General features: G+C 29.6%; 2 protein-coding genes across 3 annotated transcripts in view; both read right to left on the bottom strand.

The window, feature by feature from the left end:
• The window catches only part of LOC125846977 (40S ribosomal protein S28), a 269,249-nt gene that overhangs the window by 55,791 nt on the left and 200,816 nt on the right, over positions 1 to 12,642 (bottom strand). The window lies entirely within an intron of this gene.
• On the bottom strand, positions 2,824 to 4,738 carry LOC125846962 (NAP1-related protein 1-like). Of its 2 annotated transcripts, XM_049526678.1 has the most exons (5): positions 4,613 to 4,738; positions 3,862 to 4,121; positions 3,677 to 3,772; positions 2,932 to 3,567; positions 2,824 to 2,895 (listed from the first exon to the last, which is right to left on the bottom strand). In XM_049526678.1, the coding sequence occupies exons 1-5, from the start codon at positions 4,680 to 4,682 to the stop codon at positions 2,857 to 2,859; spliced, it is 1,101 nt and encodes a 366-aa protein (XP_049382635.1). In that variant the 5' UTR covers positions 4,683 to 4,738; the 3' UTR covers positions 2,824 to 2,856. The 2 variants fall into 2 exon arrangements, with proteins under 2 accessions (XP_049382635.1, XP_049382634.1); XM_049526677.1 differs by having other exon boundaries at positions 2,857 to 3,567.

Here is a 12,642-nt window from a genome sequence, read left to right as displayed (position 1 = left end):
GATTATTTATCGTGATCGGTTTAACCGTTAAGTTTTCACACAAAAAAAATCATTGAAAATCATTTATTGGAATTAAGGCGACAACCAAATGAACCATGCACATAGGTTGACATACTGCATATTGCTCAAAATCAAACCTTGACACCTTATAGAATAACCGAGAGTTTGAGACAATCCAAAAGGTATGAAACTAAACCCTAAATCAAGGACTTTATATTTCGATTGGTATAATTTTATTTTATTTTTAATTTACTATTTGGTTATTGGTTAACCGGTTAGAAAAAACCTCAAACTGTTTAGAACTGATGACCCGATGTAAAAAAATCATAACCATTATCAAAACTACTAAATCAATAATCCATTACTAATAAACCAATAACTTCTTTCCAGTTCAGGTAATTGGTTTCGATTAGATTCGATTTTTAACAAACTCATTTTGGAGTGTTAAACCTAGGTTTTTGGCCAAGGGAAACCTTAAAATAAAAGTTCAAATCAAAGGATACCTTGTGGAGGGTCACTTCAAGTGATTCAACATATGATATGATTTTAAACAAGCACATCTCCCAACATATGAAGAGTTAGAGGGTGTAATAACTATTAAATTAAAGATCTTTGAGCCTAATTTCCGGTAAAATAAATCGCTCGTCAATCTAAATTCTATATCAAGAGTTAGGGAAGTTTGAAGAAGACATTGTCGGGAATATTTCTCCTTATGATCGACTCTTGTGTTCACGTCTAAGTTATCATCTTTGAGATTATTCGAGCATAGAAAAAGAGACTATAATTGTGTCTAAAGTCTATATTTTGCTTAAGTGTACAAAAGTGAAAGTAATTGTCGAAGGGAATAAAATTCCGAAAGCCAAAATGTAGGTTAAAAATACCTACTTATTTAGATGTCTTACTTGATTGAGCGAGCTACTTGCTAAGACGTTCAACTTGATCGAGCTACTTATATATGTGGCTTATATTAAATGAAAGGGATAAAGGATGAAAAAGTAGGACAAATAGGCGTGTCACCTACTTTAGGATGCATGACCAAAAATTGAAGTGATCAGTCAAGTAGATGAATCACCTACTTGGTGTTGTTAGTTGTAAAAGAAATTCCACCTCATGAAAAGGTTGGTTGTTGACATTTTTGTTGGAAAACGAGGATGTGACGACTTTGATTATTTGGAAGTTGTGTGGACATGGTGTTCATTTGGTTGAGACAAACATTTTCAAGGCCCCCTATTTTTTTAGCTCCAAAATATATGTTTACATTTTACTTATAGCTATAAATTGGAGAAGAAAATTGAAAGACTATACGTATAAAAAGGGTCTAGTCGCTCACTTAATAGCTAACAAATTATCGATGTAACCCCGCGTGTTAAAGACTGTTTGTGATGATTATTGATCTGGATGTATTTACACATCCAATCACCATATTCATATTTAATTTAGCTAATTTTTGAGTATGAACACACATATATTCACAACTAATTATGAGTAAGGGTTATTGAACTTAGAGTAGACATGAGGATAATTGATTCTATATAACAAAATTTTTGCATGAATGGGTGATCATTTTATATAAAGATCGTTTTTAATGGTTGCAAACATTAAGAACTTGTTTGTATTCTAACTTGCTTGACAAAAGAGGTTAAGATTAGGAAAACAAATCATTATTAGGGATTTAGGGCTACCAACCCGCATCTTTTAGGTTGAGCCAGAGATAGGATAACTAACTTAAGGCATATGATGATGAGAAAATTAATTCGACACCTAAGTAATGACAAAGACTTGGGGTGAAATTCTCTTAATTGGGCGGAGAGACTTTAGGAGACTAATAGATTTGTCAATTGTGCACAATGAACACACCTGAATAAAGCACTTTTCGATTCACACATTTGGTGCTATTACACACATTGAAGCCCATTCTTCTTTCATTCTTTGATGAGCCCCAAACATAGGTGTTTGCCTACATCACTGATTTATACTTCGTTTGCATTCCCTCACTCAAACTTACGCTTTCAACTCATATTTTCATCACTAGCCATTAAGGAGGAGAAGTGCTAGAATGGTGGATTCGAAAAGGTCAAGGTGTGGTGCTACATGATTTCCAAGGAATAGGTTAACTAAGATTAATGCCAAGGGAAGAAAACTTTAGGCAAAGTGACTATTCAAAGAGGGCCTAGGGTCATTTTCCAAGACAAGCCATATTTAGGATTTTGCCTTAAATCACATTTGTGGTAAAGTTCTAGACGACATGCATATACAAGAAAAAAACTATAATCTCACCACACAAGGATACAACGAGGTATACCTATACTCAAAATAAATTAAACCTAATGAATTTTGACAATCTACAATGAATCAATAGTGTAACACCTAAGTGCATAGCTCAGATGGAAGTTGTAGTTTGAAGCTTTTTGGTCTTTACGGATGCTAGTAACCAGCTTCAATGAGAAACTATAACCTGATTTATGTGTGAAAAATCATATTAAATACTAATAAACTGCATGCACGCGCAATGTTACTGTACATAAAGAAATACTTGTAATGTGCTACAATCTAGTCCATTCTCAGATTAATCAGCAAGCTCACCACAAACTAATTAAGCAGCTCTATTGCTAAGGAGATGAGATCACACATCTGAATAAACGGACAATGAACTGCTGTACTGATCTTCTTTCTATGGAGATAAAAAATTCATATATACCTTTAAACAAAAGAAATTTGTACACATGACTAATACCAAATTATCAAACATAGTAAGGTAAACTCACATGAAGATGAGACAATTTAAACTCATTTATAGAGTGCCCCTGCTGTAAAGTTTGTGAATTCTAAGGCATTTGAATAACAAGGGCCCAGCCTCTAATCATTTTGTTCTTCATCTTCACTGTCCTTCACTACCTCATCTTCATTCTTCTTCACTGCCACAGTATCAACATTTTCTTCATCTGCCTCGTGATGAAAACAAAAGAGAGGATCGGACCACAGCTCATCCTTGATTATCTCACCGATTTCATCCATTTTATCAACTTCACTGAACCACTTAAAGAAGCTTCGTCCATCAACTCCCTTGCCTTGTGCCCATTGTATTGACGATGCACTAATTTTAGTACGCCCATACTTCTTCCAAAGCTTTTTATTCTCAAAATATTCATTTGAATCAAAATTGAAGATAATGATATAACCTGATTTGACATCTTGAGAGACTTCCACTTCGATTGAGCTTAGAAACTCGAAAATCTTGCGGTCCTCTTCAGTACATACAAGCCCACCAAGTACGTGATGCCTCAGGAAAGTTGTCGACCAAAAGCCAGGAATATCTTTAATAATAATTGTTCTCTTGTCATAGAACGGTTGACGGTTCCGATTGTACTTTTGTGCAACTTTTAACAACTCACCACTTGCCTCTTTGTTAATCTTCTCCAACTCCTCTTGTAACTCTTGCAATTTTTCAACGCATAGAACGAGTTGATTTCCATCATGATCAATAACGTTGTTGTTTTCATCATCCTCAACTAATTTCTCCATCTTCCTCTTCCTCCTCTTCTTCTTCTTCCGTTTGTCATTCCCAATCTTTATTGACAATTCATTAGTCCCACGAAGTAAATAAGTTTATATGAACTCTTAGGTTGTTACTCCTTCAAATTTCTAATAAGATACATATTATTTAAATTATGAGTACCTTGTTCAAATCAGCACGTGCATCGGTAATCAATTTCATATGCTCCATCTTCAAATCCCAAATCTTATTCAATGTCTCTTGTTCACAAGCATATTCCTAAAAATAACAATACTAGTAATTCATGAATTTTGTGCATATAATAATAAAAAAGAGACGAATTAAAGAGAAGAGACATTGATTTATACCTTGTTGAGAACCCTAAGAACAAGGGTCATGAATAGCTTTTGAATTTGTAAGCTCTTCAACAACAATTTAAACTGGAGAACAGTTGTGTTTTTATGATTTCCTAGAATCCAAACCATGGTTTTCAAAACAAGATTTATATCTTCTGCCATGCTTTTTATATCAAATTCCCAATCAAGTGATCTTTTATTGCTTTTTTCTTCCATCAACCTGGACCTGCTGCCCTCCATTTTTTTGTTCCACAAACACATATTCATCATACCTTCAGTTTTAGGAACCAAAAAAAATTTTTTGAGTACAGAAATTAAAGAGTAGCTCAAAAGTACTACATTTCTCTAAACAAGACTAGATAAGTGGTGCCCGTAATATCTATGTATTTCCAGGCATAGTTGATTTAGATACATGCAATAAAGTTAAAGAGCAAAGAAGGAATACAAAGATAAGCGGTGTGTAGTAGTAGATATATGAATAAATGGATCCAGCAGCTGGAAAATCAAACTATAACAAAAGAGCTTTATTATACAACTAATGGAAAACAGATACATATAAAAGTGAGGTTAAGCTATTTTGTGTATCTGCCTAGTTTGTATAACGCTAAATTCAAGCAGCAAAAATTGATAGATTGAGGAAAAAAGGAGGTTTCTGATCATTACTTGATATATCTTACAACAACATTGGCAGTCATCCCTCACTTCTGAAAAGGGACAAAGAAGAGAAGAAGACAAAAGCTACACTCTCATAAAAACTTTTAACTTGTTTTCTTTAGGGAAAATATGGATGCATTGTGTGTGTCCACTTCCATCTCCCTCTTCCTCTGTCTCATCTATAATTTTGACCGAAAATGGAAGAGATCAGAACTGATATACACGAGGAAAAGACCCAAATAAAGAGTCCATTGCATTGAAGCACTTTTGAGGTGTTTGGATAAAATTGAAAAAAATTAGTTTTGAAATGAGGATCTGCAGAGTTCACCAAGAATCGATGACCACTTAAATAAGCAGAAATGTACTGCTTTACCAGCATAGAGACAAAGTGTTGGACAGCCTAAGGAGGTTATCGACATTGGCAATGAACATATGAAGTTTATCGCTATAAACAATCACAAAGATTAATTTTTTTCCAGATAGTAGACGTTACTGTGGGAAAAAATCATAGATGTTAAACAAAGAAGATGTATTTGCGAGAGAAAAGCATGTGGCGGAAGAGGAAATGAAATAAGTGAGTCCAAATAGACTGTAATTCATGATTAACAACATGTAACAGTAAACTCACGAAAACTTTATTGTAAATAGAGATAGATACATCATAACGAAAAACTAAAAGAGCAAATGTTGGAGATGTCTATTGTTGTTTACCATGTCAATTAGCACTCACTCACGGTGAGGTGAGGATGTAAGCAATTATACAATGTATACTATTTTATTATCGGGTGATACATGTATGGGGAACGCTGAGAGCAGAAGTAAGAAGTTATAACTTGAAATTTAATATAAGCAAAATAGTAAGAGATATATTGTCTTACTGTTTTTGTTCTCTAGTTTGAGTGAGTTCTTTGACTTCAAACGTTTGTTAATTGAAGAAATTGCGGGTCCTCAGTAATCTGTAATATATGATTTTAGCAGACATGCAAGTAAAACAAATGCTGGAAGATGTTAAAAAGCATGAGCAATAATAATGTCACAGGTATATTACTAACACACATTGTCAAAGATAATAAATTGCTCGAAAGCGTTGGAGCAACTTGTTTTGAAAAAGTGGGTGGCTCAGTAATATATAAATTGGTGATGTTCACTTCGTTTTAAGCAGAGGAAAAAGCAATAGGAATATTTTTCAAAGTGCAGAGAAAAATCAAAGCGGGTAATACAAAATCAAAAGCAGAACAATTAGAAAGCGAAATTCTATGTTATGTGTTGGGTCAGAATGCTTAAAAGTGAGCAGTAGAGATGGAGGAAGACGAAACCTGTCTTACATACATACATACTCATTCAAATGCTTGCATATAATTTCAACCAAACTAACTAACAATTGAACCAAAAAGTTCAGTGCATGTGTATACTCAGTTTAAGCACAAACGATTTCCTACTGCCAAGAGTCCTTTTTTTCTACAAAAAAAATCCATTTATAAAAAGAAAAGTAAATATATTAATTAATAATCCAAAAGAGGGGAAAACAACTCCAAATCGAACTCACAAAGTGTGGGCCGACTGAAAAAGAAAGCTCCAACAAAACACTAATTGCAACAAGAAATAGTTTTGATACAGACAGACAGAAGCAACTCCAAGCATCAAACACACAAAATTAAGCAGACATGACATACCTGACCTGCTTCTATCAACTTGTCAAATCTCAATATCAATACTTATTATTACACCCTCCGTCACCTTTTACTTCTTCCCTTTACATTTGATTAATACCCGTCCACTTTTAATTTTCCTAGTTTCCTTTTTTAGAGTCAGATTATAAGAATTTTCACTAACATTATACAATATATATTTTATGCAAAAAATTGTAATTTATACTACTTTTCGTATGGTTTTTGAATATTTATTTTTTTTTGTTTAAAATACCGAATTAATCTAATATAATTTAACTTTGAAAATTAATCAAATTGACTTTTAAAAAATACAACATGACAATTAAAAATGAACGGATGAAGTATAATTTTATCATAATATTAATATTAATTGATATTTAGTCTTTAGGTCTTTCAAAATAAAAGTAGAAATCTATTTTTAGAATAATGAACAAATAAAAATGAACGAAATGAATATATTATTTCCCATAGGAGTTATAGAGTATTTAACAACTTCCTAAACATATATACACCAAAACTTCACTAAATTAATATAGGTGGTACCATGAAATATTATTATTTTATAGAAATATTATTTAATTGATAAATTAATATATATTAATTTAAAAAGTGTTTTGAAATTAGATAAAGGTTAATTTTGATTACATCAAAACCATTTGGAAATTGTGTGTGGTTCATAATCAAATAGTGGTACTTATATATTTCACACTAGGTAAATAAACTATCTCTATTAGCTTACATCTTATTATATTTGGTGTATAATTGTCAAAGTTAATGTAAATACAAAAGTACATCTTTTTGAGTTTGGTGAAATAACGTATGACCATTTGAATTGACGTCTCAACAAGTCCTTCAAAATCGTTGATGGTACTAATTTGCATTGTCAAAAGACATTTTTACTTGTTTTGATTTCGATCAGTACATTCAAAACATATAAAGCGTTGCAATTTTTAATCTAAAGACATATTTAATTATGTTGGGACTGACTAATTTGAATTCATGATAATAGATATTTCTACAACAAAATATAATCTTCATTATGTTTGTGACCTTTATTTGATAGAATATGGGGATATTAGCACACTCCCGTTATTATTTCTTTGTGGGATATTAGATAAATAAACATACACTTAAGCTTAGCTTTAACTGTTAAATTAATAAATACTCTGATTTCGAGTCTCTATATCTAAATGCATTAATTCATCTCCTCTGTGTTAATTATAAACAATCCCACTTATAAAATGGTATATATTTTTTTCTTCATTAAGTAGCAAATGAATCTTTAAAAATGTGGTAAAGCACAGGCTATCTTAATTCTTTTAAAAAATAACCGAAAATACCATTTGATAGAAATATTTCAATTAATACTTTGCGAATGCCAATGTTATCTATTTTCACTTACTTTATTTGCCTCAAATTTTTTTGGTTATCTTCCTCTATATTAGATATGAGTGAATTTGGAAATACTGTCCTCCTTAATTGAATAACTAGGACTTTATTTGAACTTGCAACATGAACAGGAACAAGTATTAATTAATTAATTCTTAGTCCACTATTTCGTGGCTTGTTATCGTCCTTGTTTTTCTCAACTTGGAGCAGATTTCAATGCTTGAAAAGTCCCTGTTATCACTCTGCCCTCACAAATTAATATAATATGAGATTCGAACATTTGTAACAAAGACGACTACAAAAGAGGGAGAAATTCCCTTCATCGTTTCAACGCTTGACAAAGAACAATTGTAAAAGTAAATAGTCAAAATACCTCACTCGATGAGTCAAAATTCAGACAGACCAAACTAACTCCAAATATCATCATTTGTTATATATCTTTTATGGGAGATGAAGGAAATATACTAGTTCCAGAAGAAGAATAGCCACTGGTTTTATTTATGCTTGTCTATGAAGCCGACAAGGGTTTTTTTGGAAATATGAATTACTATAACAATTCTAACACCCAAAATATTTTCACCTAAAATTTCAGCTATTCTCTCTCTTCAATTAAAAGACAAAATTTGAATTGAATGAAAAACTTTAGACTCACTCAACTTTGATTTTTAACTCAAAAATAATTTAATTATAAATTTTTAGTTACAAACTTGAGTGTTTTACTTACTAAAGTCACTCAACTTATTCAATTAATTTTTTAAAATTAAAATTTACTTATATGAAAATTTTTATTTCTAACTAAAATTGTGAAAAGATGATCCACCTACTTAACTCGATCCGCTAAAAAATATTTTACCTTTTCCCCCAAAATTTAATAGTTATGATTTATTATTTTAAGAACCTTTAAATTCGGTATGTTTTATGATTTTTTTCCTACACTATGTTTAATCTGTGTTTATGGGAACGTCTCTACCGTTTGAAAAAAAATAAGCATAGTATACTGACGATGTTACATAATTATTTTAGCATAGTATAATTGGCAGTTCAAATGGATACTTATTTATTTTTTTTAAAAAAATTACTAAGAAATAAAAATTGGATGTAAGTAAATTTTAACTTAAAAAAATTAATTGAATAGATTGAGTGACTTTTTAAGTAAAACACTCATGGTTGAGTGACTTTATCAAAGTTGAGTGATTTTTTGAGAAAATAACTCATAGTTGAGTGACTTTCTCAGAAAAAAGTTCATAGTTCAGTGACCATTTGAGTTATTACCTCAAAACTTTACGAAACAAATAGAATAGTAGTTTGAGAATTTACACACAACATAAAAAAAAAGGGAAAATTACCTACTTAAGCAAATATATACTACTTTATTATTGGTTATAGCTATAGTTTCTGAAAATTACAGCTCGCCTCTAACATTAAGTTACAATTACATGGCACAACTTTTTAGTTTTGTATAAACGTGTACGCTATCTCTCTTCCTACATACAAGTTCATTCCTTCTCTCTCTTCATAATCCATTACCTTATTTTCTCCTTTAATCACTCAAAACAAATTGATTTCAAAATTTAAAATTTTCATTCAATCCTTCTCAAATCGTGCTACCAGATTTTTAGGGTTACTATTACGCGATTTTACTTTCTTCCTGCATTTAAAAAATAATAATATGTATATTATAATTTGTATAAACTCTTAAACTTCGAATCTCCATATGTACTCATTTTTTGTATAAATGCATTCTTGTATATGTGCCTTTTCAAATTATATATTTCTGATGTTTATGTTTGTATACAATATAATGGATTGTCTAGTATTACTATAATTATACAATTTTAGAATTTATATTAAATCGGAAAGGAAATCCGATTTTAGGTATTCAAATTGTATATTTATATATATTTTTTCCTTGTTTTGGGATTTCTTTCTCAGTTGTACTCGAAATTATATATTGTTATTTGAATTGTATATTTATGATGTTTTGTGTTTTGTATAAACGATATTGACTTGTTTAGTTTTATAATAGTTATACAATTCCAGAATTTACATTACTTAGGAAAATAAGGCTGATTTTATGTAGGTGCCCTTTTTCTGTATCCAAATTATATATTTGTAAATATTTTTGTCATTGATTTGGGAATTTTGTTACAGTGTACCAAATTTGTATAAATTCATAATTGTATTCTGTAATTCAAATTGTATATTTCTATATTTGTTGTCATTGTATTCAGATTGTATCTTGTATAATTCATTTTTATACAATTTATTATGAATTACAGTTTATTGTCAAACAAGCTTAAATGGAGGTAGACCAGGTATACATTAATAATGTTACCCTTGAAGTGTGTAATGGAGGAATATGCAATTGCGCAACGATTTCAATTTAAAACAATTTCAAAGTACATATAACATTGTATAAGTTTGTATAACAAAGTGTGATTATTGGATTGCTGCTATGAAGGAATTGTGGTGTATTTGGTATGAAGTCTAACGATTTAATATTCCGTGAATTACGACATTGTATGCATTTTCTCAACCGAGATTACCGCCATTACCTTAAGAAAAAATGAATTTAGTTTTGTATACAACTTTGAAAAGAAGCGAATTATACAAATGATCATTCCTATAGCAACTAAAAATATAGTTACAGTCAGTAATTATTAAAACAATAGTTAAGGAGAATAATTATTTTAATTATGGTAGCTATTTCCCTAAGTTACCCTAAAAAGAAATAGTAAGAAAGAAAGAGAAATATTTTGGAAAATAACAAATTCTGCTTTCTTTAAAGGTGAAATACAAAAAAAATCACACAAAATGATTAAAAAATATATATTTTTAATATATGAAGAGTGAAAGTTGTTGGATATTAATTACCCTGAGTTTCTTGCCCTAAATAAGTTTTACTTTTAGGAAAAGGTTTAAGATTTGACTGGTCTTTTTCTTGTAGGAAAAGGTTTAGGATTCTGTAAATATAAGTTTATTCCTTCTAACTTAATCAGCATTCACAATGTAGTCCCGAGGGTTTTGAGAGTTTTACTTATGGGAGAAAATTTGTGAACCTCCTTATATTCCGAGTGAATTGGTTGATGTTATTTTTCTCTATATTTTGTAATCTCATATTGATATAGTGGATTGCGCATCTCCTTTGTGGATGAAGGTCGATTGACCGAACCACGTTAAATCTTTGTGTCTTTTGATATATTTCTTATTTGTCTTCTTACTCGTAGTCTTTGGGGGTTTACTTTGCTAACTTTCACATTACACCTAATTATTTCAATCCTAATAAAAGTTTACAGTCAAAAAATAATTTAGCTTTCATTAATAGTCATGTCAATTGTCAAGCCTTTTGATTCCTTGGTTGTGAAATCTTTGTTGCAAAATTTTCTAATTACGAAACAGATGAAGAATAATGAAAAGAGAGTTTGGGCTAGGGGTAGGCATGGTATGGTATATATCGAAATTTCATATATATTATATGAAAAAATTTAATACTGTAATTTTAATATAATGATATTTGGTGTGGTATATGATATATATTTTAATTTTTTTGATATTCGATACGTATTTGATATTTAGATATAACATACCGAAGTATATAATTACATAAATAACATATACATTATTAAAATACTAGTAACAAATATGCAACCTAGTATTAGTATAAACTAAATGTTTAGAAGCTAAAATTTTGACTACTCTATTTTGATTGAAATGTATTTGAATTGTAATTGATTAAAAAAAGGAGTTATTTGTACTTTATTTTGCATATATATTTCTACATGTGTAATGTGTTAGTATGATATAATTAAGACTTTTTTTTTAATTGTCGAAGTCATAATACTCTGTTATACGAGTATATATTAGTCGAAGTTGAACAAATTATGGTTATCGATTACCATACCGTAAAATATAGAAACCGAACTTTAATATACTGAACCATACCGAATTAAATTGATATGATAATGATATAACATTTTAAAAACCGAATACCAAAATTACGGTATCGAAACTTTCAAATATCGTACCGTACCATATCATGCTCACCCCTAGTTTGGGCTTAGTTGTGAAGATCTCTTTTTAAGTTCTACTCTTTGTTCACTTTGCTTCCTCCATTTCTTTTTAGTTGTTATGTTATTATTTTTGAGAATTGATTTGACTAATTTTTAAAGCTAAATTAGATTATATTAATTTAATATTTTAAAATAAAATTTTAAATATTCAAAAACTATAATAAAAAAAATGATTAAAAAAGGAGAAATAAAGATGAGTGAAAATCCTCCTTCGTGGATGCGCATCTTTTATATATGATATCTGATTTATGATATGGTTATTTGAGATGATAAAATAATGTGTTATAATTTTTTGTTTTCTTATTTTGAGTGGAGTGTCATGGATTAGTGTGTTTCTAGGAAAAGTAATACATAGATAAATTATTTCAGTTGTATTGTAAACAATTATATCTTTAACACTGAGTTAAAAAAACCTAACTGATATGGTTATTTATTTGAAGATAAATACCAGAAAAAAACTAAATTCCCTATTTTGGTGCTGACATACGTTTTTTTTTTCTGGCAAAATACAGATTTGTAATATTTAGTCAGTTACTCAATTTTTATATTCCAATTTTATTTAAATAAAAAATTTGAAAATTTTTAATTTTTAATTTTAAAACAGATCTTCAAATTTTTAATTTTTATGTTTATATAAATTTTAAATAAAATGGTTATGTCACGTTAATTTTAAGTAATTCTTAATTTTTTAGTAAAAATAAAAAAATATAATTACAAATTACAAATAATTAATAAGAATTACATATTTAGGGGGTTGTGTATTTCTTTCCAGCGTTGCATGCTCCTCCTCATTTGTTCGTTTCTTTTGTTCTTTTTTTTTTAAAGATTAAAAAAATAACAAAAGAAAGTAGTAATTATTGTTTTTAATAATAATTTAAATATATTTTGAAATTGTCTTATTTTTAGGAACTCATCAATTGTCCATGTTTATTGAACTCTTCATATCAACACCATAATTTTGTCAAATGTAGTGATTAATTATTTCTTGAATTCTACAATTCAGTACTCCT

This window comes from Solanum stenotomum, chromosome 12, assembly GCF_019186545.1.
Source record: "Solanum stenotomum isolate F172 chromosome 12, ASM1918654v1, whole genome shotgun sequence".
NCBI classification, from domain to species: Eukaryota; Viridiplantae; Streptophyta; class Magnoliopsida; order Solanales; family Solanaceae; genus Solanum; species Solanum stenotomum.
The sequence above is the reverse complement of the archived record's forward strand: the minus strand, read 5'-3'. Positions and strand labels throughout refer to the sequence as shown.

Bases quoted from the DNA above. Each gene is read 5' to 3' on its own strand.
- LOC125846962 (XM_049526677.1), bottom strand. From the start codon at position 4,682: ATGAGACAGAGGAAGAGGGAGATGGAAGTGGACACACACAATGCATCC. The intron at 4,122-4,612 runs GTTAAAAGTTTT...CTAAAACTGAAG, and splicing joins ATTTTCCCTAAAGAAAACAA to GTATGATGAATATGTGTTTG. The intron at 3,773-3,861 runs GTATAAATCAAT...TGTTATTTTTAG, and splicing joins TTCTTAGGGTTCTCAACAAG to GAATATGCTTGTGAACAAGA.